We start from the raw sequence: 26,795 nt of genomic DNA, 5'->3' as shown, positions 1-26,795 counted from the left end.
TAAGCTGGTCACTTTTGCCACAGCTCTATTATTCAGGAATAAGAGACATTTCTGTTATTCTCTGTGGCACTGTTTCTACATAATTTTTACATAATGCTTCCAGCATGCGCATAACTTTGAACAGCTATAGGAGAGGAGGATGCCTGAACTGAGACCTGCAGTTTTAAAGAGGGATGAGTTTCAAGCCAGAATTTATTAGAGCCTAGGTCATGGAACCTTTTCCGAATGCTAGAACTCAAAACTGGGATTTGCAAATACTTTAAATTAGAGTTCATTTGGGCATGTGCAAATAAACCAATCCCCTCCCTCCCCCAAAGGTGAGCACAAGCAGGTTCTTCCTTCCTTCAGTAGAATCACCATGCCATACTAAAAATGATGGGCAGGAAGTGGTGTAGTGGTTCAGGTTAGGGTGTTAACCTTGAAACCACTTGGTTGACAACTCACTTCAGCCATGAACTTGCTAGTGGCTATAATATTCTCTCAATTTGCAATAGGGTGATAATAATACAGATCTACATTACAAGGTTTTTGTAACGATTACTGAGCTAATATATGTGACGTGCTTTGAACACTCAAAATGTCATGTACGTTTAAGGTTTTTATTATTTTTATTGCTGTTAAGATGTCATTTTTCAGTGGACTGACTTGTCGTAGTGGATTAACTATGTGCTATGTGTGAACTCCATTTTTTAAATGAAAAGTCACTTTACGAGGGGGAAATTTAATGCAGAGAAAGAGTCAGGAGGGTGCTGAAACTTTACCTGGCCTGCGGTTTTGCCGCTCCAAACACATTTTCCCAAACCTGCTTTGGGGGCCATATAACAGGAAAGGTCACTGGGGCATAATATTTGGAATGAGGAAATGGCTGGCATAAAATGGGTTAAACACCTTTCTCATGACTACTACTTAAGTTTCCTGTTCCCAAAGCAGATATTCACTTTCACTCACAATATGAAGATAGCCTCTTAGTGCAGGGCAGCAGTCATCAACCTTTTGGGGTTAGTGGACACATTTGGAATTTTGAGGAAGTGCCATGGGTGCAAGTCACAAAATAGCTCCCCTAGAGGTGTGGCATATTACAAAGTATCTGCCATGCAGCGTGTAGCATAGCACAAAATGGCTGTCCTGAGGGAATTGCATAAGACAAAGTAGCTGCTGTGGGGGGCGTGCCATAATAGCTGCCACATCTACAAGAGCAGAAAAAGAGACAGAACTAGAGTGGGCATGTTTAACTGCCCCATCAATAGGGAAAAGGACTCCTATACCAGGCTCTGCCACACAAGCTCACAGAGAGAAGCTGTCTGCGCCTCTCCTTTGTTCAGAACAGAGGGTAGGGTGCATGTCCAATCTAGGCATCCAATCAAATGTGTGCATGTTAATGGGGTGTATTTAATGTTGGAAAGACTGAGGCGGTGCAAGCAGGAACTGAGCAGGAAGAGGAATCATGTACTGTGGATATTTGAGGAGATATTTACTGAGACTTTGCATAGATGCTATAGGAAGGACTGGTGGGCACACTGACACCCATGGGTGCCACATTGGCGACCCTTGGTGTAGGAGAACACAAGCTTAGAACTACTAGGAATGGGTGAATCTGTCAATTTTGGTTTCTCTCAGTTTCTCATTTTCCAATTTTACGTTCAGTTACCACCACAATTTGTGATTTAAAAAAAATGTTTTCATGAAAATTCATCAGCATCTTAGTATGTATTTCTCCTAATAAACGCATTTCAATTTAATTTCTCCTAATATAAACATTCTTGCAAGTAAGAAGAATTGCTCTTATATGATTGCTGTTGTCGTTTTCATTATAATTGCTATTGTTATTATTGGTCTCATACAAATAGCCTCTAAAGTGACTCACATAAAAGTAAGGTGTACAAAATTTTTTAATCAGTATAACCATCAACAATTAATAATAATAATAATAAAAACAGTCCCCACAGGACTAATATATAACATAAAAAAGAGTACCACAGTTTCTGGACTGAGATAACAAACATCATATTTTGTCAAATGCCTGCTAGAATGGGTAGGTTTAACCTGGTGTAAAGATGTTAATGTAAGCACTTGGGACTTATCCGCACTTCCACTTGTCCCGTTTTTAGAAAGTATTGGTCTGAGCAGTTTTCTGCTTGTTGTAGGCTATTTAGGCAAAGATCTGAGCAGTTTTGCCTTTGCCCCGCCACTTTCCCTTGGAAAACCTGATCTTTAAACCCAATTGAGGTTTGTTCTGATTCAATGACAAATAGCTGTTTTTTTCTGGGGGAAGGTTGCAGGGCAAGTAGAAGTGGGGATGAGCGTCACTGACAAGAACATTCCATGCAGGAGGCACAACTGAAAAGGCTCTCTCCTTCATCTCAACCCTCTGAACTTTCTCAGAGGGGGCACCTAGAAGAGGGCATCAGTTGATTTAGTGTAGGGTCATTTAGTGTCTTTCTTTGTGTTGTTTTTACTAGTATATGCATTTTAATGGATGATCTACGCTAACAAACACATTTTTGTATACTTTTTTGTTGGCGAATTAGTTTACAAAATTCAGAGACGTGCAGATTTTGAAGGATAGCTGCATTTCAGGTTGTGGGGTGTTTCAGGAAGTGCGAAAAAAGCGAACTGTGTCAAACTTCTCTCCCATCTAAGAGCTGTGGATTAAAGCAGGTTAAACTGGATGCAGTTCTTGTAAAAATTGGAAATTTTCATATAACCTTTGAGGGCTTGTTCACAAATACATAAACTTTGTTGGGTGATGCTCAGCTGAATGTTTGACTTTCCTCCTACAGTGGGTAGTGGTTGTGGTTGTGTGAAAGCTCTCTGGTGTTTGACCTCTGATGTTTGTGTCATGTATACCAATCAGCACTTAATACTTCAGTCATTCAATTATAGGGTGCATGTGTGAATTCACTTATGTAAGCTTAAAGAGTGCCTCAAGTGAGCAAGATATGATTCAACACTAAAAAATAATGAAACGCTGATTTCTGTGTGTTGTATCAATTAAATAGATCAAGCAAATTTGTAGGCAATCCCTTTGCTTGGAACACTGTTTCTCTTCCACACCAGCCCTTGCCTAGTGGAAAGTCTGTCAAGCTTCTCTTTTGTTTTCTCAGATTTCTCACACTTTCAGTCTTTGCAAACATAAGGACTAGAAACTTGCTTTTTTCTTTAAAAAAATAGGTAAGATTTACAGGATACAGATATCTGCCCAGTGTCATATTTTGTATGTTTGTTTATTATTTGATTGTCTAGACTGCCCTTCATCCAAGGGTTCTCAGGGCAGTGTACAATAAGTGCAACACACTTGTGGAATTCATACAGCCTGGAATGGGAAACTTCTTTGGGTAATTATTCATGTCTGTAGCACTTTCCAGCATATAGAGAGTTTTATCATTCTTATCTATCCTGTCGTCACAAAAACCTTATGAAATAGACTAGGAGACATCAACTTTTACAAGGCTACCCAGTTATCTTCATGTCTTAGCAGAGGTTTAGACCTATGCCTCTCTCACATCCAAATCCAACAGGTACTCATTGGCACCCACTTGTGAGTCTTTAGGAGGTGCTGCCATCGTAATTTTAATTTGTTTCAGAGAGCCACAAGAGCTACAAAAGGCTGCTTGCTTATTTCTGCTTTCACAGAAAGAGAGGACCCAGTGCCTATATTTGGGGCATGTGGGAATTGTTCTGGGAACAAGGCATTGATATCCTATGCAGAACATTTCTGAAATTCTAATATATAGCAGATTCATAAAGGTCATACAGGTCTCAGTAAGTTCTCTAAGTTAGGGGGTCCTCCCCCTTTGGAAGTCTAGAATTTTGTTCTTTCTTTAAGAACAACAACTGGAAACATGTATTTCCCGGAGTCTGCATTTAAAAAGATTTGATCTCATTAAATACCCTTGAACCAGTTTCTGGTATGTCGTATCAACCCATGCTTAAATGAATATATTTGTGCTCTTAGAAATAACATACCTGCCATTTTCTAGATGGAGTAGAAGCTGTTGAGGTCTGCCTGTGTGCCTGTGTGTGTGTGTAAAGGATCTCCATTCCAATATTGTTGGAAGCGTTAAAAGCCTCCCACACTCTTCTTTCACGCTGAGCATCATGCTCCCCCTTCCCTTCAATAGGTTAAGGGAAAAAAAGTTAAGTAGCTGCCTGCTGCATATCTAAGCACGTGTCTAGTTTGACCCTTAGTTAGTACTTAGGCCCTATTGATTTTTATGAAACATACAGTAAGTGCAACTAACTCTAGGTCTGTTTGCAAAAACAGGAAAAGTGCATGAACTTAAGATCTTACAAATGTCCCTTAGGATGTAATGTTCTCATTAAGAGTATCTGTTATCTCCGCATAAAAGTGTGTGGTACTAGTAGCTGCTGGTTTGCTTTTTACAATACTCACCAAAGACACAAGTCTCCCCCAAAAGTGAAACATTGCATGGAGTTGTTGTGCCAGGCAGGAGTTCACTGCTGCAAATGTAAGCTGTGTGTTGTTGTTTTTTTAATGCATGTTCCTAAATGCTATATGTCCCCTATTTATCAAGTAGGATGCAGGTGCATGATAAGAAACACAGTCTTTGACGTGGTTCCTGGCAGCAGTGGTGGTGGGAACACTATTATTGTCATTTATGAAGGCACTGTAGAAGGCAATTTATATTCGAGAGGCCTCTGGTCTCCATATCCTTTACATCTTTCTTGAGTGCCAAAAAATCAAGGTTTTGTTACTCTGGTCTCACTGAGGTGCAGGTTCAAGTCTGTTTTCAGAGTTTAGGTTGAAGATATCCTGGGGTCGTCTCTGTTCAGCTTGAGAGCAAGAGGTTCTCATGGTTTAAAGCTGGCTTGTGTAAAGGGGGGATATGTTCATGGAAAGGATCTGTTTTTGAAAGAACCTGGAAGTGTGTTCGGGAAAACAAATGGCTCTTTTTGCCCCGTTTAGAAAAACGTGTGGGCCTTTCAAGTTCGGCATGAGGTCATTTGGGGGGCAGTCTGGGTGAGTTTACAATTAATCTACAAACTCCTAAGACCAGGGGCATGGGGGGCGGGGAGGAACGTGGGGAGAGATAATGAGGGGGAAAGTAGACTTCTTGAGTTTATACATCTTTTGTTTGTAACATGGCACACACTTTTCCATGGGTTTTGTTCCTTGCTCATTCCCAAAGAATATTTAACAGGAGACTTCTGTAAAACACGGTAATGTGTCCAGTTATTTATCCCCAAAAGCAATAGACAAGGCTTCGTAAGCACCAGTTACAGAATGCAACATCAGTTTTTATGTTTCTCCTAAATACTGCAGCCTAAGCAACAACAACAAGAATAACAACAAATTGATGATAATAATATCCAATTAATATAACTTTCAAAGCATTCAAAACATTGCCTGTATGTTATCTTGGCATTCCTTACAATAACCCCATAAGGTAGGTGAGAGTTATTAAATACATATTGTTGATGAACTGCTGAGGCTGGAAGATTGTAGCTTGTCACAGATCATCAAGTAAGTTGGGGGTGAGAGGTGGTAAAATGAATTCTGTATAACTCAAAAGCTTATTTTTTACTTGATTGGGCTAATATTTATTTGCAAGCAAGTATGGGGAACCTGCAGATCCCTAGATGTTGCTACAGTCCCATCATACTTGAGTATTTGTCTATGCTAGCTGGGGTTCATGGGAGTTAGAGTCCAACAACACCTGGAGAGCCTGAAGTTCCCTACTCTGATTTATAGTATTTCTAGTCTGCCCTGGAACAGAGTTCTCAGGTGGCTCTCAGGTCAAGAAATAAGAATTAAAATGTATTAGAAGCCTAATACAGCATCAAAGGTGCCAAGTGAACTTATTTAGGGAAGGCACACTAATAGCCAAGGTGCTACCATTGGAAAGGCCTTTTATTCCTCTAGCCATCTGTTGCATCTCACTTAGTAGGGACACTTGAGGAAGAGCCTCTGAAGAGCTCAAGATTTGCATAGGTACATGTGGAAAGAGGTTTGCTGAGCCAAAGTTGTTAAACGGCCTTAAAAGTCAAAACCCAGCACCTTGAATTGGGCTTGGCAGTGGAGGGGGCAATGAAGATGACAGAGCACTGTTGTGATCTACTCATGTCACCTAGACCCAGGTAGTAGTCTCACAGTCATATTTTGAACTTACTGAAGCTTCTGAACCATTTTCATAGGAAGACCTGTGTACAATGCATTGCTAATCTAAACTGGCAAAGGACGCTGTTGCCCTTCCTTTTGTGCCTCTAGTAGGAAAGGTGGATCACTGAGCACTAAAGACTAGACTATGAACTTGATGCTTTAGAGCAGGGGTCGGCAACCTAAGACCCATGGGCCACAAGTGGCCCACGGGGGTTGTTTAACCAGCCCATGAGCCGCCCCTGAACCGAGCCGCCTGCTCAGCAAGTCCCCGCGTACTGTGCTAAACTGGCGCAGCACGGACACTCGCTTCCATGGTGCTGGAAATCGTGTCTGTGCATGCACAGATGCCAAAAATCATGTCTGTACAGGCACCAGAAATCGTGTCTGTGCAGACGCCAGAAATTGCTGGCTGGCGCAGGCGCGATCTGGCCCACAGAGGAATCTCCGCTGGAGTGAACCGGCCCAGGCGAGGTAAAACTTGCCAACCCTGCTTTAGAGGGAGTCCCCCTGTAGAACAGGTTGAACACCACCTGAGCAGATGAACCAACTACTAATAGTATTTCAGTTTTATCTCGACTGAGTTTCACACTTATTGGCTCTCATCCAGTTCATTACCATGTCTAGGCACTGATGTAACAATCAGATTATCTCACTTTCATTTTATGAAAAGGAGTAGAAATAAACATTAGCCTATTAATCTATTAATCTCTTTCATTTCATTAGAGCTTGTGCAGGAGAACACCTGCTAGGTTGTTACCCTTTTGTTAGTCTCCCATTCTGCTGCCCTTGGCGGCACCCAAACACCACTACCTGGGGGCAGTCACCTCACCTTGCCTCATGATAAAGCCACTTATGAGGAAGGACCATAGCTCATTAGTAGAGCACATGATTTGCATACAAAAGGTCTCAGGAGCAATCTCTGGTTTCTCCAGGTAGGACTAAGAAAGATTCTTGCCTGAAAGCTTAGAGAACCATCGCTAGTTGCTAGTCATTGTAAACAGCTTCCTGTGTTCCAGGGCTCTTCTCCGATCCTGTAACTTTTCAATCATGGCAAATAAAACTCTTTCTAGTATTGAATGGTTCTGAAATTGCTGAGTGAGACTTTTGTGTGTGGGGAGGGGGGTCGTTTTGAAGAGGAAGCAAAGATGCGATTTTGTAGGATGGTTTTATATCAGTGTCTCAATTTTACTCCAACTGGAGTGTTATAAAACCTTTACTCATATTTAGAAGCTGTCTGTCCTCTTCCTATGGCATCTGGGAACTAATTGAAACAAAATATCTCTGAAAAGTCTGTTGGTGTTTGCAAAGGTTTTTTTAAAAAGAGAAACAAAAAAGTCTAGAGTTTTGCATCATTTTCTTTGCTGTTTTGCAAAGCCATCTTGAATTGTGAAAAACAATGCAATTAATTTTCTCCCAGTGCAATCATGCATAGATTTAATAAGCATCCAAAGGTGGGATCCATCTGTAACGTATGCGCTGCATGCTAAATTACTTCGCTTCTGCTATTTTTTTCTTTCCAAACCTTAATTAATTGAAGAAAAAAAATTGTTTATTAAAGTGGGAACAGGCTGGGCCCTGTCTTTGAGTCTCTGGTTCAAAAGTTCATGCAAATCCCTAAAGACTCATATGTATGTGTGCGCGCCTGTGTGTGTGTGTGTGTGTGTGAGAGAGAGAGAGAGAGAGAGGAGGGGAGAGAGAAAGAAAAAGAGAATGAAAGAAACAGTCTTACTCACAAACAGTCTCATTCGTTTCTCTGTTTGGTGTTGCCTCCCAGGTTCTGTGCTAAGGAGCAGTGGATCCTCCTTCCTAATGAACTCTGCCCCTTTCCCTATATTTGGGTATTCCTAATCCTTATTTTTTCTTCCTTTCTTAGTGCACCACAAGAGAGGTCCAGACCTTAAGCAATCACCTTTTTTTGTATGAAGAAACAGGCACTCAGAATTTAATTTGTTAAATAAAGGGGAAGCAAATGGGCATGCCAGGACAACATTTTCTAGCCTGGAAAATCAGCCTCCTAAACTGAAGTGCATGTGGCTTAGTGTGAGTACTTAGGGGAAATCTTGCTGAGGGGCATGGGGCAGAAGACTTGATATCCTGAGCCTGAGAGTGCCAAAGCTCATTTTAATGAAACTTGGAGCCCCAAAATGTAATTAGAAGTGGTTCTTGTAGTATACAATGGTACCACGGGTTACATACGCTTCAAGTTACATACGCTTCAGGTTACAGACTCCGCTAACCCAGAAATGGTACCTCAGGTTAAAAACTTTGCTTCAGGTGGCATGGCAGCAGTGGGAGGCCCCATTAGCTAAAGTAGTGTTTCAGGTTAAGAACAGTTTCAGGTTAAGAACGGACCTCTGGAACGAATTAAGTACTTAACCCGAGGTACCACTGTAATGGGGAAAATGAAGTGCTTCAACAAAGCTTGCTGGAGAGTGGGAGCATGAATTTGTCTGTTTACAAACACATACCCTGTATCACCAGAAGCCTGTTTAGATTTTCAGTTGGGGCAAAAATACACATGTTTGAAACAAACATAGTAAAAGTGACCTTAAAACCAGGTCATATAGATGTTAAAAACTATGAAAATCTGCTTTAAAAGAAACCTTTTATAAATTTGCCAGCTTCAGCTCAGACAAACATTACAGGAAAAGATCACAGTTTAAAGGTGCCTATACTACATCCTCTTGACAACTATCATTATATAACAGGTGGCACCCTTTAGCAGGGCTTCTCTAACAAGGTCATTATAAAGCAGCTTTACCCAACCTGGTGATGTCCAAATGTTTTGGACTACAGTCCCATGGTTGTAAGTCATGCTAGCTGGATATAGCTAGAGTGGATGGGAGTTGCAGTCCAGAACAACTGGAGGGCACCAGCCTGTTGTAGAAGATGGTTGGGAATGGAGGAAACTCATAAGGATAGATATGTTCCATAAAGTATATGGGGCCTAAAAGGCCAGGGTTTTATAGATATGAGCTAGTACCTTGAATGTTGTGTCCAAGAAGCCAATTCTCATAATGAGTGAATAGCCTGTAGAATGAAGTGCATTCTGCTATCTGCATTTCTAATCATACTTAAATGATAGTTTGAGAAGTAGAAATTATGTATGTTATCATTAAAACGCAAACAAAATAGAATTTATCCCCTATCTGTACTTGGGACTAAGTAACACTTCCATGTAGACATTCATAGATTTGCACTGTAAATTGATCTAGCATAGAACAATTTAGAAAGCATAGAAAGGATCTTCAGCTACTCTTCTTTGCTCACCTTGTTGCCACCAGTGTATATGAAGGTAAGCTAATGCTTCATTGGGGTTCTTGAAGAATTCAGTCTGTGCAAAATCCAGTACAAATTGCTTGATCTGCACCTCTCAGGCTTATGTACACACCAGTACTTAAATGTTCACCAGATTTTGTACTTGTACAAATTTTGAGACTTCTCCGAATTTTTTGATGCAGTTCTCCAACCAACCAATGTGTACAAAAATGCTTATATTAGGGGAAAGTAAGCAAAAAAATGCATACATTAGTGAAAATACTGTGCAAAAGTGCATTATGGAAGTGGAAACTGCAAAAAATTGTATCTTAGTCAAAACTATACAAAAAAGTGTAAGGAGAAATTTGCACTAAAACACTGATGTACATGAGAGTTTGTATGTTGTTTTTTTAATTGCAAACTGCTGCCGAAATGTGGAGAACTTAATTTATACTTAGGAAAGGAGAAATGGAGATAAACCAAAATGGACAGATGCGTCCATTCCTAGTCCCAAGTGAGTATTACAAGATTACAGCCCTAGCTGCTGAATGCAGAGTTAAGACGATACCATTGCCTTATTCCCCTTGAGTTCTGCTTATTCTTTTGTTGCTGCTGTAGCAGACTTTATAAGCTTTCAAGTTTCCTATGATGCTTCTTCATCTGTTTTTAGAACCAAAGAGCCAGAAAGGACCTGAATATCTTAATGTTCTATGCTCTGCTCACCTATTCTCTAGAATTTTGTAGTCTCACCATTGCTGGATTGCCTTCCTGCTCTGTCTTCCCCTTCCAGGTGATTGAGGCTGTATGACTGTCAATTTCATTAGTACACCAAAGGCAAATGGCACTAAGCAGAGAAATTAAAATATTTCGTATTTTAAATCAAGTGTTGCACATTGGTGTGTCTGGTGCAGAAGGTAAGCACATGGTGCGAGTTAAACTCTAGTTTCACTCTAATATGGAATAATAATGGGATTCTCTAATAATGGGAACTCTAGCATGACCTTCCGCTCACAATTTTGTGGCTGTCATTTGTGCACTCCCACAGTGGCAGACCCACAGTGGCAGACCTTGGGGTCTCAAATTTCAGTGGTGCCCTATGCAGCGCTAACCCCCCCCCCGCTCCATTCTAAAGCAGCATCTAGTTGCAGCATCCCCAGCAGCGCCCACGAGGCTCTGTACCCAGTGTGACAGAACCAGTTGTGCTTCCCTAAATCCGCCTCTGGCTCCCATACCTATACCTAAGTGGACAAATTGAAGGTCTTAAAGTACAGTATCCTGCTTCCCCCTTTCCTATTATGTTCTCTTCAGCAAGGGGAGAGAGGGAAGCTGAATTCCAATCCATTTGTGACCATAGCAGGGTAGATTTTCCTTCTTCACTCTGGCGCCGCCTGCCCGTAGAATGAACTGTTTGCATGGTTTGCTTCAGATGTTTCTGCCTTCTGCTTCCCATAGCCAGTCTGTTGTGTTGCCAGTTGTGGGGGTAACAGACTGTCAGCCATCTCAGTTTTGTTTGCGATAACCAGAAAGGAAAACTGTGTGAAAGTTTTCTGTAGGGCAAGGGATAGGGAAGCTGTGACTTGTACCTAACCCTAACCAGTGAGGCCAGTAGTGAGGAATAATGGGAGTTGTAGGCCAACAACATATGGTGGGCCACAGGCTCTCCATTCTTGGTGGCATCGGTGTGTGTGTGTGTGTGTGTGGATTTGATTTCTGACCCACACTCATCTTCAAGAACAAATTACAATACTTGAATTGATATACAATTGAGGCAATAGGTGGGTCTAGGTTTCTCTCACATCTGGCTTTCTGGCATGCCTGTCCCTCCTCACAACCCTGCATTTCAAATTTTAAAACACTGATGTGTGTAAGCCTGAAAAGATCACAGAAGGTGCTAGGTTGTGGAAGGTTTGAGTCTACCTGTTAAAAAATGGAAACATTTTTTGAACCCTGAGCACTTGGCTCCAAAATATCACTCGTGTAGGTTTCAGATCTGGAGTACGGTCGGATTCTCCTTATAGAGTTAGGATCAAAGGAATTGCAGCTTACCCCATTGCAGCTGTTTTTAAAAGCCTTTATTCTGGCGAAGACTTTCGGAGAGATCCTCTCCCACCTGTTTAAAAGCTCCACTCTTCAACATAGCCAATTGGGAATGGGCTCCTTTCCATCCATTCTGTGAAAGTTAACATTGAACCCTGCAGTAATGGGTTTCTTCCTCACCCCTCCTGTCCCCCCCGGACATGCTCCCACACCCTTTATTATAATCCTTGTGGGTCAATATGCTATTTGTGAGCCCCTGAGTGCCATCTTTGAGAATGCTTGTGCTATCTGCCCCCCCCCCCTGGAGCCCCATGCCATTCTCGATGAAGAATCCAGCACCACTGCTTGCACTCAAAAATTGCTAGTTAGGAAGAGTATGCTTGGGGGGGGGGTGAAAGAGGAGGAGGGGAGAGTGAGGGGGAAAATGTTGTGGCCTCTAGCTGTAATCAGCCTTGTTGCTGTCTGATTTCTCAGACTAATAGCTGAGCAATAGAAGTCTGGGAGTTCAACCAGAGGTTATCTTTCCCAGGTAGCATCTCGCTCAACGAGAATTTGATTTTTTTTCTATAGGACTTTACTCCATTAGATTAATGAAATTTCAATGAGAGCCCGGCACCCCCTGAAGCTTTGTTAACAAAACAAATGGCGAATCTGTAGGTGAGACAGCTTGCGAGGGAAACGGACGCGAAGGTGAAATGCTTCTCTGCTATCCGCCCGTCCGGCCTGCAACCACATTGATCTCTATTTAAAGCCACCAATTGGATTTTTTTGTTAATTATAAATGATTGATTGGCAGGGTTTTCCCTCCCCTCCTTATACGTGTCCTCTCTGCCACCCCTGCCAGCTCCCCCTTCCTTTTTGCTTCTGCGCCCACGCTTCAAACTTGGCGTGCTGCTGTGTGTGGAATGGATGGAGCTGTTTTGGATTTTTTTTATGTTAAAGAGAAAGCAAACTTGGAACAGTATTCAATGTCATGGCTGCAAGCTTTCCTATTGTTATGTGTTCTTTCCTTTGCAGATCAGATATAAACTAATTGCATTATTTTCATGGATTACCAAGTGTGCATAAATTTTAATATACATTCCTCTGTTCTTGCTGGATATGTCATGGCTTGATCATGTCTATAGAAGTTTCTTTGGGTGATGCTCACTAATAGGTTTTTCACCCCTCCCTATTTTCTCTTTATTATAAGTTATGTGCTAATTTTTACCACAAACCACCGTTTTTACAGTGTTGAAAGTATACCTTCAAAACAGCAGTTCTGCCTGATTTGTTGGTGTCTGTCAAAACATGCACCATATTATTATTGTGTTTTTTTAAAAAAATGTTCCAGATTGTAACAAAGCAAACCCTGTACATATCACAGGGCAGTAATTAAAGAGTCTTGGTGGAAGGGTCAGGGAAAACAAGTTTGGCTTGTACAAGATTCTGATTTAAAATCAACAGAAAATCAGGAAGCTCATTTGCTATCTTTAAATCATGATGGTTTTAAAGTCATATGAAAAGATTGTGGTGCAAATACGGACAAAGTTCGTTCTGCTTCCTGATTAAAGAAAAAGCTTTCAGCTGGTTTTCCTGCTCTTGGTAGACTCAGCTAAACTTACTGTACTCTCATAGTTCCAAAGCAACCCACTGTATTAGATCTTGGAGATGGGCCCTATAAGTATTGAGATTGGGGCAGACACGCATCTGCAGAAGGTATAGAGCTTCTGACAACCCCAAATATTATTCTGAAAATTCCTTATTGAACTCTTCAGTTTTTTCACGCGGTCAGTGATGCACGTTCACACATATTTCAGTATACTTTCATGCAACTGTAGTGCTTATAATATATTCTTATTATGCATGTATTCTCATAACGGTTATCTTTAAAATAATGCATTTGCCAAACCACTTTATGTAGTCTAATATTGAGATTCTATGCTGCAGTGTGATTCCAAAATATGCATTGGTTTGTGCTTCAATTATGTTTAATACAGCTTTATTTCCTATTAATAGCTTTACTGCTTAAAGAAGATCATTTACATTTATAAACAGGTGTTATAATACAACAAATAGCAATGTAACGTTCCATGCTGCAGAATGAACTTGTTCAAAACACAATCTTCTCTGTGTATATGGGCTAACAAAGCATATGTACAAGTGAATAAATTAAGCCACTAGTCTCACAAGTGACTGTCTAAATATTATGCCTTTTACAAACAAATGTGTACTAGGGATATGTATGCAGAGATAACTCCCTGCATATGTTGATGTGGTTTAAGTGTTATTGACAGCTAAATATTGAAAGTGCATATTCTGAGTAATTTAAAAGACATGTGTGGTGCCATTGCTCATACCTGCCATTAAGGTGAGAACATAAAAATACTGACTTGAGGCTTGTCCCTTCCTTGTTTTTGGTGATCCTTCCTATATTTTCACCATATTCTAGTAGCTCTTGGGTGTTTATAGTTGACACCACCCTTCTACACGTTGGACTGGTTTCTTTTTATCAAGTTCAAGCTTTCCTTATTTTCCCACTCTTTAGGTTCTCCCCCTCTTTACTTTCCTTGTTCATTATTTTAAAAAGCATTTGTCTGAAACAGTTCAAAAGCCAATAGGGGTATGTAGGAGCTTAAAAGTTTGCCAGTTCCTTGGTGCATTGTGGAAAATCTTGTCAGAATATCCTCAGATCCCACCCAGAGGCAGTAATGATAAATGGGGTGAGGATGAAGATACCACACAATGAACAGCACGTATCTGAAAACCATGGCATGAAGAGGTAGCTCTAGACTCTGTAAATGCATCCCCATTTTTTTCTTGTTAACACATCTCCAGGGGCACATTCAAATCACCCTCAGTTTCTTCCCAATCAGCATCATTGTTGGTATTCACCAGCTGCAGTTTAGATGGGAAACTAGGATAGGTTGTCTGGAGGGCAGTGCATTTTGATGAGCAATATACTGTGAACTGTCCGCTTGGGTTTGATAAGTACAAATATCTCACCTGTCCAGGAATGTCTGCTACTGCTTCCATTGCATATACAACTTAGGTGCAGTAGAGCTAGGAATGGTCAGATCTGTCAGTTTTGGTTTCTCTCCGTTTCTCATTTTTTTGAGTCTTAAGTTCAGATCCCCACATATACAAATCAGTTTGCATTTTCTTTCTCTTTTTAAGTCCTCATGGAATTCATCATCATTAAAGTTCACATTTCTCCTAATGTGCATGTGACATACAGCAGGTCTTGCTGTCCAACTGCAATGCATTCTCAGAAAATTGTTAAGTGAATGTTTGCATAATGAGTTGATGATTTCCATTTATTCCTATGGAGACATTTATAATGCGTTCCCGACCATAGAATCTTGACCACCCAATGACAGAAAACCCCAGGAAAACCCTCTGAAACCTTGTAAAAGGCAAACAAGGAAGGAAAAAAATCTCTCACTTATTTGTCTGATCCCCCCTCCCACCATGGTTTCTGGTGAAACAATTGCAACAGGCCAGTGAAGCACAAATAAGTACGGCTTGTTAAAAGCTGTTTATTTGTTTACAGTACTACACACAGACCTGGCCGCTGGGATAACTGAATCTGCAGTGTGTATAGTAAGGTTTGGTTACTAATTCCTCCTGTTTGCATAAGCGAATTTCCTATAATGAGAATTTGGATTATGGGAACAACACGTAGAGTGCAATTTTGCCTAACATAAACGTTTTTGCAAAAACATATCCCTAATGTAGCATGCTTTTGTGTCCCAAGTTTGAAAAGCACAATCAAAAGAGAGGTAAGCATTGTAGTCCAGTGTGCCTTTCTGTCTCTGGATGGTATTCAGTGACTTCCCTTTAAATTACTAGAAAATTTGTGGCTGAGGTGAGATTTAACAGTGTCCATTTACGGTTCAGTGGACTACACTAACACTCCCCTCCCCTCCAGCCCCTTTTGTTATGTTGCATTTTGATTGTCAGAGTTTATTTTCATGTGTAACATTGCAAGATGAAATGAGTATCCAAGCTCTTTGGACAAGGACCATTTTCCTTTCATGCTGATGCAGGATTGCCGCCACCACCTTCCTTCTTGGCAGGGTGTAATTTGAGCAAGCACTGAGTCCTGTTGCATGGAAAGAATTCAAATAGAGGGGATCCTGATCCATTTGCAAAGTGCTGGTAGCCAATCAGCCTTTGCATGTCTGGACTTAAAGAGTATGCGTTTCTAGGTCTGTGAGTGTTGACTTCTAAGCAGACTTGAACCCCAAGCTCTCTGTTAAGCACTGCTTCTTGTTCTCTCCCTCTTCCCTCTACACTATCTTCCCTTGAGAATGACTAGTCATAAAAAAAAGAGAATGACTAGTCATTACTTACATTCTGTGGATCTGATGACTAGGACTGTTGCTGACATTTGCTGTTGGATAAGCCGTCTGTGAACCAAGCTTGCCTTTTACTGCTGGAGCCACTTGATATATTGATTTATGCATTTTCATAGTGATTTCATAGTAGTCCTCCAGATGTTGATGGACTACAACACATATCATTCCTGACCATTGAGCTGATGGGAATTGGAATCCAGAAGCAGTGTGGTCCTGTTATAAAGAAGATGGATTTAAGGTTTGGCTGGAATTTCTGCAAGTTACCTTTTCCCAGCCTCAGTTCCACATTAGTCAGATAGAAATTAGAACTAGCAATGTTTCCTCAACATTGCGAGGCCAAACAATGAACACGGTTGTACATCATTTTGTGAGTTAAAAGCACTATGCTATCAACAGGCAATTAAAAACAACCACAACTAGATCTGAAATTACCCATAGAAGCAGCAATAACATGAGTTTAGTGCATAGGCAGTGCTTTAGAAAAACCCAGCATTCCACATCAGTCCAGTTTTGAAACTGGCCATTTGACAGCTCTGCAGGAGTCTAATTCTGTTTTTGCTGAGCATTCCCTTTGTAATCGATGCATTGGCTGCAGTCCTGAATGAGGCAGAGGAATTCCATCAAAGATTGTGGGCATTGTTCTTTGCAGAGGAATAAAGGGAAGAGTCCTCCCTCCCCCACCAAATAATCCACAACCCCAGATTCCTAGCTTTCATTTTTTTCTAAAGCAGGAAGTTTCTAGTGTTTGTAGAACCTGAAGTATGAAGCAATATGTGCCGCTACTTTTCTCATTGGTTTTCTGAGAAACTGGCCTGCTCCTCCCTTTCAGTGTTTCAGCCAATGAATGAAGTCATAGGAGTGATTGACATTTGGGAAATATTTGATTTGATTTATTATATTTCTATGCCACTTTTCATTCAAATGAATCCCAAAGCAACTTACAAGCAGTAAATAACCATAACATGATAGAACATAATAGAACCTCACAAATACAGCATATATCGTATAGAATAATTAACAAATCATCAGTGAAGCAATTGAAATCTATAAAACACAGTTAACAATGCAATAAATAAAAAATAAGCTAAACATCACAATTAAAGCAAAAGTCATATTATGTGATTAAGAAATCAATACAGAATATATATTATATGGAACAATATTAACATTAACAAAATAGCAACCAAAAATTATACTTAAGTACTGTTAAGTTCATACAAACACTCTCCCCCCTCCATGACTCATAATCTTTGACTCTGGTCAGCTCATTAAAATAAACATGCACATAGTGTTTGTGGCAGCAACTACCTTCTGAAGGTTCCTTGGGATGGAGGGGGGGGGGCAGCACAGGTGAAACCATCCACCCCCTGATGGCAAACAGTCTCTCTCTCTCTGCACAGTTCTTCCTCTGGAAACAGTGCCAGTTAGCCCTCTTATAGAGGCTCCTAGAGCTGGAGGTTGGAGTAAGGCAGGTGAAAAGAGTCTCTCTCTCCTCAAATCAAGTTACAGATAGGTAGCCGTGTTGGTCTGCCATAGTCAAAACAAAAAAAATTCCTTCCAGTAGCACCTTAAAGACCAACTAAGTTAGTTCTTGGTATGAGCTTTCGTGTGCATGCACACTTCTTCAGATAAGATACTTCTTATCTGAAGAAGTGTGCATGCACACGAAAGCTCATACCAAGAACTAACTTAGTTGGTCTTTAAGGTGCTACTGGAAGGATTTTTTTTTGTTTTTCCTCAAATCAAGTCAATTAGACAAAGAGAACATTGGAGTGAAACACTGATATCTAGAAGTTGTTTCTAGTGGTAAAGGTAAAGGGACCCCTGACCATTAGGTCCAGTCGTGGCCGACTCTGGGGTTGCAGCGCTCATCTCGCTTTATTGGCCGAGGGAGCCAGCGTACAGCTTCCGGGTGATGTGGCCAGCATGACTAAGCCACTTCTGGCAAACCAGAGCAGCACATGGAAACGCCATTTACCTTCCCAACGGAGCAGTAGCTATTTATCTACTCACACTTTGACATGCTTTTAAACTGCTAGGTGAGCCGGAGCAGGGACCAAGCAATTGGAGCTCACCCCGGTGCGGGGATTCGAACTGCCGACCTTCTGATTGGCAAGCCCTAGGCTCTGTGGTTTAACCCACAGCGCCTAGTGGTATTCCTGCTCAAAGAAGATACATGTCCAATTCAAATGGGGGGTGGGGGGTGTTGGATTAACAGCTGAATGATGCTCAGATATGGACAAGCCCTTTCTTCCAAAAAGCCTTCCTGGAAGTGGAATGCTTGTGATACTGGCATAGATCAAGCTGATAGAGGTGGCATGGGCACAGATATAGAATTTAATTTCTCAAAGCTGAGCACTACTTCACGTGATAATGGTGACAAATACCAATTTGTGATTCTATTACCCTTTGCTGTTCTGTGGCTAATTCTAACTCTCTGGCAATGCATAGCTGTTTGATAGAGTTTGAGTTTTTAGATGCTTTTATCTGAAAGCTTAACAGTTTTATGAGTACACATAAAATATTTAATATGCACCCATAAAAAGATGTAAGTCTGAAGCAGGCCAGTATCAACCAAGACACTTTCCATGGCAAATACTCTCATGAACAGCGACTTGTGTGTTCTGTAACATGGGGAATGGCGCGGTGTGTGTTGGGGAGTGTGAGTTGTCTCTAAACACAACAGCTTCCTGCTAATGAATTCCAGGCTAGAATATACACTGATGGTGCCAACTGACTTGTTACAAATTTGTACAAAGTCATGGCCTGTGTGTACAAGCACACAGCATAGGAACTGGCACTCAAGGAGCCCCGAATCTGTAAAACTCCAAAAGAAAATTATTGATCTCACCCCATTCCACTTAACATAGACCTGTGTCGAAAACCAGCATTTTCAACCACTTTTAAAGCTAGCTGTATTTATTTATACTTGGCTTTGAAGGGAAATAAAATAGAGGAGAAAAAGAAAGATGCATAAGGGAGGTTGGCATCTTCTGTTTTTGTGACTGTTTAGCTTTGTTCTGATATGGTTGGGGAAAGAGTTATTATTGCAGTTCTTCATGTGGTACTTAGTGGGGGAGAGCCTAAATTAAACATGCAATGTTTATTGCTTAATGGTTGAATAACAGCCCAAAGCAAATGTACTTAATTTGACATTCTGCGCGCACACACACACACACACACACACACATGCATGTATGTCTGTACACAGACACACACACACTCCTTTATCACCACTTCACTTCTTTACAGACTTTATTCTGTTTCGAGCTTAGATTTTGCCAGCCATTAATCACAAACTGGAGACAGATGACTGTTTGAAAAGTGGTATGATAGAAGGAACATTACCATTGGTGTGCACACTCATTTTTTGTTCACCAATTTTGCAAGTTATTGAAATTGTACAAACTATGCAAAAACTGTTCACTGGAAGCTATAGTGGGATACCCTCTTCAGCAAGGTGAAAAAAATATATAATCTGTATCTTAACCTATCTTTTTTCTTTTCTTTTCTCAGCCAGCAATCCTCTTGTTTTCATCCATAAAGGAAATGAGAATGTTTGGCATTTATGTGTGCAATGAGGGTTGCATTTTTTCCCCCAAAAAACAGAAAACCGTCCAGCTTTATTAACTTAATAAAAATGTATTTAATAAAATAACCGTTCACTAAAGAGTTTCTAATGCATAGTTGCCAAAGTTTCAAATCAGCATTTGAAAAACAGTAGAAATGAAATTTCAGTATTGTTTAGCTGACTAGTCAGCCATTGTTCTTGTTACAAAAAAATACATTCTAACATCAAATGGAAAAGTAGCAGGTTTCTGTGGAAAATCCATTGGTAAGTTCAAACTTCAGGTGGTTCCAGTTGTACTTCCTTTTCTTAATGCTTCATCCACTCAAGGCTCTGGCTATACATATGCACACCTCTGCGCTTCTACACATGTGTTTTCTAGTGTCCTGCTGATTTAGTCGTTCCTGTGTGTGAAGTTCGCTGTTACACTCCATCAAGGGTTTTTAAATACCAAAGTATTACCATCCTTGAGCAAAAAGCTGATACTGAAAGATTTTGTGAGATTGTATGCTTTTTCAGGGACATTGTAATGTGCTCTACTATGTGGGACAGTCCAGAAGCTTCAGAATGCAGTTGCTAGAGTCTTGATTGGTACCATCTTAGACTGGATATTCCTGTGTTTCTGAGAACAAATTAAAGTGTTGATCTTAATCTTTAAATTGGAGGCTCTCTTGATGTGTACTTCTTTGGTCTGAGAGGAAGGCAGTCATGAGAGAAAGAGGACCTTTTCTGTAGTGGCTCCAGATCTTTGTGGATCTGCCACCCAATACAACTGTGGTAGTTGGTGGCATGTCAGGCTTTTAAAAAGGCCTTAAAGACTCATTTGTTTCAGTTGACCATTCCCTGATTATTTTTTGTCCCATTCACTGAATGGAGGCTGGAATATATTTATGTTGTTAGAATGCCGAGCCTGTTTATGTTTCTGTAACTCTGTTTTTGGTCTTGATTTTAGTAATAATGATTTTTATCTATGTGCTTTTTATTGTTGTGAGCTGCTTTGGATGAGTTTTGTCTGGAAATGTGGCAAAAATCACAATTGTGAATGAGGTCTGAACATTTGCAGAAAACAATTCCATGTTCCATAGCACACTAAAACTAATACCTCAAAGATATTGCGGGTTTGGTTTCATACCACCGCAATAAATCGAATATCACAATAAAGTGAGTCACACATAACTTTCACATGGAAACAAACAAGCAAAACAAACAAAAATGTTTATACTATACTGTAGTCTGTTAAGCCAAGCCCACCTGGCTGCAGGGGCAGGAGGGAATAACCTCAGCTGCAGGCCTAGCCAGCTCCATTCCATGCCCAATTCTGCAATGGAACAGACTCTCAATAACGGGCACATGATAACTTTAGATGTAGGAGAAATCCCTCGGTTTCCCCAGTGTAAATTGGGAATAATAACATCTGGTTTGAAAAGGGAATAAATTATTTACTTTATATTTATGCTGATTAAATTTCTAAAACACCTTTATTCAAGTGGATCCCTGGGCTGTTAACAAGAATATAATAAAGCACAGTTAACTTGTGCAATCTTACAACTATTAAAACAGCACAAAAAATATAGCCACAGACATAAAGCAAAGGTAATAATCCCCAGACTTCAGGACCTTCACCCATCTAGCCAGTTCCACCAACAGCTGGTATTTTAACCTGAGAGAATTATGGGACAATGAAAAGTAGTAGCCTGTATTTTGTTTTTAAAAGCTCTTTGAATTTAAACTTATAAAATGAAAGGGCTTCAAAAGTGGGGTGGGAGTGTGATGGTGGAGAAAAACTGTTCTGGCGGGAATATGGAAGAGAGGGAAAGATCTATTCAGCAATGAGTTGTCTGTACATTACAGTTAAGGCCAAAAAGGTTAGGTTTGCTAATTGGTATGACTGGTCAATTTATTCTCTAGTTATCTCATTCTGAGAGGCCTGTTTAGGAATGGGCTTCGTTACTAGCAATCTGTGCTCATTTTTTATGCCTGCCTTTTATTTGAATATGATGGTGCAATGGATGTAATTGATTGTCTGTATTGTTTAGCCACAAGAAAGCTGTTATCTTTAAGAAATTCTATCAAAATAGCCCTTATTTTGAGAAACTGTCACTTAATCTAATTGGCTTGATCATAAGCCAGTCAAATAAACGAAACACTTATTGACAGATCTAGTTAGGCTGAAAGGATTTTGGGACTGGAGGATCGTATCATAACATAATGTCCCATTTTCTCTTTCTTTTAAATGGACTTATAAAATTTTATTGAGCATTCTTTCTGTTTTGCTTTCCTTTTTTGCTTTAAGAATAAGCTAAGTAATGTTTTTCATTAATATGTTTTGTAATTTATATGGTCCCAATGGGCTCTGCCAAGGTTAAATAATTTAAAGAAATAAGCTCCCCCTCCCCACCTTATCTAGCATAGTGAAGCTAATGAAGAATACAAGGCGCTTTGCTCTCTCGCAGCACGAATTAGATCTCAGAAAGAGTGTGAGCAAGCGGCAGCCCCAAGCCTACAAATCTCGACATAAATATGTAGCAAGATGTTGTGAATTTTATTTTATCTCTCTCTTTTAAAAAAAAGGAAAAGGGGAGTGGGAATAGGCCCATAAAAGCAGATTAAGCACCAGCATAGTACTCTTTGCTCTCCTGGATTACAAAAGGATGTTATGGGAATGCACTTGACGTTCCCATAAATTAAAAATCAATTCTTAACGATGAAGCCGACTTGTTTTAGCACATTACCCAGGTTAAATGGGAGCGTGCGGAAACATCAAGCTCCATAAGATGAGGGGAATCTGTGTATATTAATATGATTTAGAGGATGGTCTACCTCGATGGAATAATTGTTATTATATCTATACAGCCAGATGGTACTTGGGGTAAACAGCCGCTGAACACCTAAATTGGGAAGCCAGTCAGTAGGCCTTTCAGGTGTTCATTGTACACTCTATTTATTTCTTTTGTCACTAGCACCTTTGCTGTATTCTTCAATGAAGGGAAATAAGTCCTTTAGATGTGTTTGGTTTTGTCATCTGTTTCTTTCTCTTTTTGAATCTGTAATTTTATATGTTTATTTGTTTTTAAGAAGAGACTTGTGTTCCATTGTAATAATAATAGAAATGTGGTTTGTGACTAATACAAAATTGGGTTTATTCTTTCTTAGCCCTAGAGGCAACTTCAGCAGTAGTCTCACTGTAATAGCAGTTTTAAAGACTCCAGCGCTGAACCTACTTACTGCCAGGTAAGTAGGTTCAGCTCAAGTCCCATTGAGCTCAGTGAGATTTATTTCTCTATAGTCATGTAGGATTGTGCTCCGAATTAAGTTTGCATAGGTACAAGGTCAAGCAATTTGAATCTGAATGTGAATCTTTGTAATTTGGGATATTTTCAAATATTCAGAAGATACTTTAGATACATAAAGTCTTGCTGAGTTTTAGAGCAATGCTGTCAAAAGCTTCTACTAGGCTTTTAACCTTCAAAATGTGACATATGCATAATTAGGAATGTTTGGATTTGTTTGAATTAGTAGAATGAAAATCTGGATTTTTGCAAGCCAATTCATTGGAAAAAATTATCGATGATTTCTCTGCAGATTAATTTCAGCTCTCAGTACCACTTTCCTTACAGATAAGGGGGAGAGTAGAGGCAGATTTCAGTTGTCTGGAAAAAGATGTGTTTTGACTCTGTGTACAAAAGTACAAGTTGAGAGGGAATAATTGGAGAACTCAAGCCTGCATAGACAAAGTTAATTCCAGTGTGTGCTGGCCCCAGATTCAAACATAACTTGCATGCATTGCAAGTGAAAACATATGGCAGTCTTCCTCAACTTTATCTCCTCCAGATGTGTTGACTACAGTTCCCATCATCCCTGACTACTGAACATGTTGGGGGTGGGGCTTGTGCAAACTGTAGTTTGGGCTGTGCTATAGGCAGGCCATAAGAGAAGTCACTGGACAGATGTGCTGTAAATACTAGGAGTCTGGCTGCTCTTCTGTAGTCAACACGGTAGTACCCTCTGTCTGCAGCACTTCAGTATCCAACTCAGGCTATATTTGTTCAGTGTAAGTCCTTTGATTCTGCAGCAACCGTAGCCAGAAGGCACAGAACTACTGTAGTTGCTTAAGAGTGGCACTGAATAGATGAGTGGAGTGAATCAGTGTGAGCATATCCATATGCATATATGGATTGAAATGGCAAACGTCTGAGGCAATCCCTAGATTTAAGCTCTCTGTAATTTATTAAGTTGCAAAGGGAAGCGGAGCCAATGTCTGCATTCAGATGTAACACTAAACCGTGGTTTAGCGTCACAAGAGCAAGCTTTGGCCTTGCACATTCCCTGTTCCTCTTACAGTCTGAAGGAGAACATCAGGAGTGACTATTTCCATTTTAGAATAACCACAGACTGCCATGTCATCTAAACCCTAAACTGCTCCTGAAGAGATGGTTAGATAAACTATGATTTGAAGCTGGCTTAACCAGTTTCTCTGGATTTGTACAACATTCTGAAACAGAGGAGAAAGCTTCCAAACTTGTTCTATTGGCTGCACCTGATGCTTGCTTCAGTTCATTCTTGTAATGCTAAACCATAGTTCAGTGTTGCATCTGAATGAGGCTATTGGGGCATGCTTGGTGGAGTGATTTGACCTATTCCTGGCACCCTGTTCTTAGTCCAGAGGTCCCTCCCCACCAAAAAAGCAGAACCCCAAGAAATCTCAGTTGCCTCTTTTTGACCTCAAGGGTTTAATTGTGCAGAAAACAGACACCATCTGTGTAGTTGGAAGACAGTGTTCCAGGATCCCCCTCTTCCATAATGAGGGCTAGAAACATGATTGAGAGTGTTCTTGGGAAGCCAAATGTTGCACAAGATTTGACACATATGCACCAAACTGCTGGTCACACAGAAGGTACACCGAGCCTCACAGTGTCTATTTATTGCTCTGGGATCCCTTAACAAAAATGCTGCCCTGCTAGCCATTTAGAGCTAACTATTATTTAAATTCCTGAAGGGACTCTTTAAGATCTGTCTGTGCAAACAAGACTTTTATTGCTAGGTCTTTTAGGATATGTAGCCTTTAAGGAGAATGGACAATTTCCAAGTTTAGAAGAGAGCTAAGGGATTTTCCACCCAACCCCCCCTTCTTGGCTTAGCAGTCTAGCGCATTCTCTCTCAATTAAGGTTCTGAAAGTGGTTGTGTTGTGCTACTGCGTGTTTTTACGGTGTGCTCTCATGATTCTAATTGAAACTCTGATAAGGTCAGTTGGTTGCCAATTCTCTATCTACGTTGCTAAGGGATACGAAGCCTTTGCTAGTATAAAAGGGTAGAAGATCTCCAATACAGTTGAACTAATTATTCTTCTTTCTCTCATTTAACCATATACATCTGCTTTTTTTTTTTTTAATGGATATTTCATTCTGAAAGCATCTTTGGTTGTATATAGCTGAACACAGGGAATAGTGTTATAGATAGCTGAAGGCGATGTAATAGAGGATTGTTGCCTGTGGTGTACACTAAGGGTGGATGAGAAATTTGATTCATTTAAAGATGAGCCTTACTAATTCATGCTTTCAGAACAATATGTGAACCAAAACACAGCCATCCTTCTAAATTTACACTTCACCAAATTTTGCCATAGGCTTTCCCAACCAAGCAAGGCATATAAAATGCATATACTAAGGCTAAGTGTGGATAAAAATGTGTATATTAGTGAAAATAGCATACAAATGTGCATTGTATTTGGGAAAACTTCACAAAAATGTGTATATGAAGCAAATTTGATAATCTGGTCAGGTTCTGTATGTAGAATGAAAAGAGGGACATGATCTTTCTTCTTTTTTCTTTTGCCTCAAGCAGAAGAAAACATTTTGGGCTAGATGTTTGGACACTCATAGCCCTAGCATGAAGGTGATAGGATACCCCTATTTTTCTCTAGAATCTGGTATTCAGATATATACTATACATGGAAGTTCTACTCAGCAATCATGTCTAATAATCACTATCTTCCATGAATTTGTCAAATCATTTTAAAAATAATCAATCTAGAGGTCCTTGCAATGCCTTGTAGTTGTGAATTCCATACATTAAGCATTACTTATTACTTATACTTTCTTTCAGCTGTTCAGAATTTACTGCCAATCACAGGCCCACTGAAGTCTGGTGTATCCCAGTTGTAAGAGAAAACAGGTTTAACTCTGTCCATTCCTATTTTCCAAGTGGATTTTAAAGGTAAAATCCTTAGAAATTTGCCCAGAAATACACATTGTAAAGATACATTTAAAAACAAATTGCTAGGTAGTCAGAAGATGGTGTCCTGTCATCATCTCTCCTCCATTTTCCATCTTTAAACTTCAGGTGGCGGTTAGGCATTGGAATAATGTGTTGTGGTGTGTCGAAGGGCTAGGTGTGGCCATCGCCTATGCCTTCAGTTTTTGGGTATTCCGTTAAAGGAATCTGGCGGTTGTGTATTCTGTCCGATGCCTGCTTGGCGGGAGGCCATGGCACGACCCTTGGTGACATCAGGGGAGAGCCTATAGTTGGATTAGCATCAACAGGCTCCACCTACTGGTGAATAAACCCCCCTTGTTTTAGACTCATCCCTCTGTGAGGGGGTGGAGTCAGCTGACGTAATCCAATGCCTAAGCCAATACCTTTTCACTTGCTGTATTCAATAAAGTTGTGGCCTTTTCTTGCCCATTAACCTTATATCACGTGTCCTTGTGTATTCATTCCACTTTGCGGGAATCGGGTCCTCGAACCACAAATACACATTGTAAAGATACACTTAAAAACAAATTGCTAGGTAATCAGAAGATGGTGTCCTGTCATCATCTCTCCTCCATTTTCCATCTTCAAACTTCTAAATTTGTGAATCCAGCCACCCACAGCCTGAGCGTATGGGCTTTATTGCCACTGCACACCTTGAATGAACATAGAGGAAGTCCTACTGGGGGTGATGGGGTTTGATAGTGGGTAGAGAGGTTTATGTCCCTCTCCTATAACACTAGAATTCCTGGGCATCCAATGAAGCTGAATGTTGGAAGATTCAGGGCACATCGAATAAAGTAGTGTGTACAGTGGTACCTCGGGTTACATACACTTCAGGTTACAGACTCCGCTAACCCAGAAATAGTGCTTCAGGTTAAGAACTTTGCTTCAGGATGAGAACAGAAATCGTGCTCTGGCGGCGTGGCAGCAGCAGGAGGCCCCATTAGCTAAAGTGGTGCTTCAGGTTAAGAACAGTTTCAGGTTAAGTATAGACCTCCGGAACGAATTAAGTACTTAACCCGAGGTACCACTGTAGTTTAAAAATGGAATTTGCTCGCACAGGAAGCAGTGATGTCCACAAGCTTAGATGTCTTCAAAAGAGGATTAGATGACTTCATGGAGGGCATAGCTTTCAGTGGCTACTAGTACCAATGGCTATGTGCTACCACCATTGTCAGAGGGAATATACCAGTTGCTGGGAATTGCAGGTGGACAGAA

The 26,795-nt window shown here is 40.4% G+C and overlaps 1 protein-coding gene across 10 annotated transcripts in view; it reads left to right on the top strand.

Moving 5' to 3' along the window:
• Nucleotides 1–26,795, top strand: part of SKAP1 (src kinase associated phosphoprotein 1) — a 344,210-nt gene that overhangs the window by 98,131 nt on the left and 219,284 nt on the right. The window contains exon 1 of one of the 10 annotated variants that reach the window (XM_083709710.1): nucleotides 9,833–9,893. The exons of the other annotated variants lie outside the window; for them this stretch is intronic. Coding sequence (XP_083565836.1) covers nucleotides 9,848–9,893 — 46 coding nt within the window. The 5' untranslated portion in view covers nucleotides 9,833–9,847. Of the gene's footprint in view, nucleotides 1–9,832; nucleotides 9,894–26,795 lie in introns of those variants that run through there. 10 annotated transcript variants of the gene reach the window in all.

Source organism: Podarcis gaigeae (genome assembly GCF_964106915.1).
Source record: "Podarcis gaigeae genome assembly, chromosome: 13".
In the NCBI taxonomy this organism is placed as follows: Eukaryota; Metazoa; Chordata; class Lepidosauria; order Squamata; family Lacertidae; genus Podarcis; species Podarcis gaigeae.
This window is presented reverse-complemented; position numbering and strand designations above follow the sequence as displayed.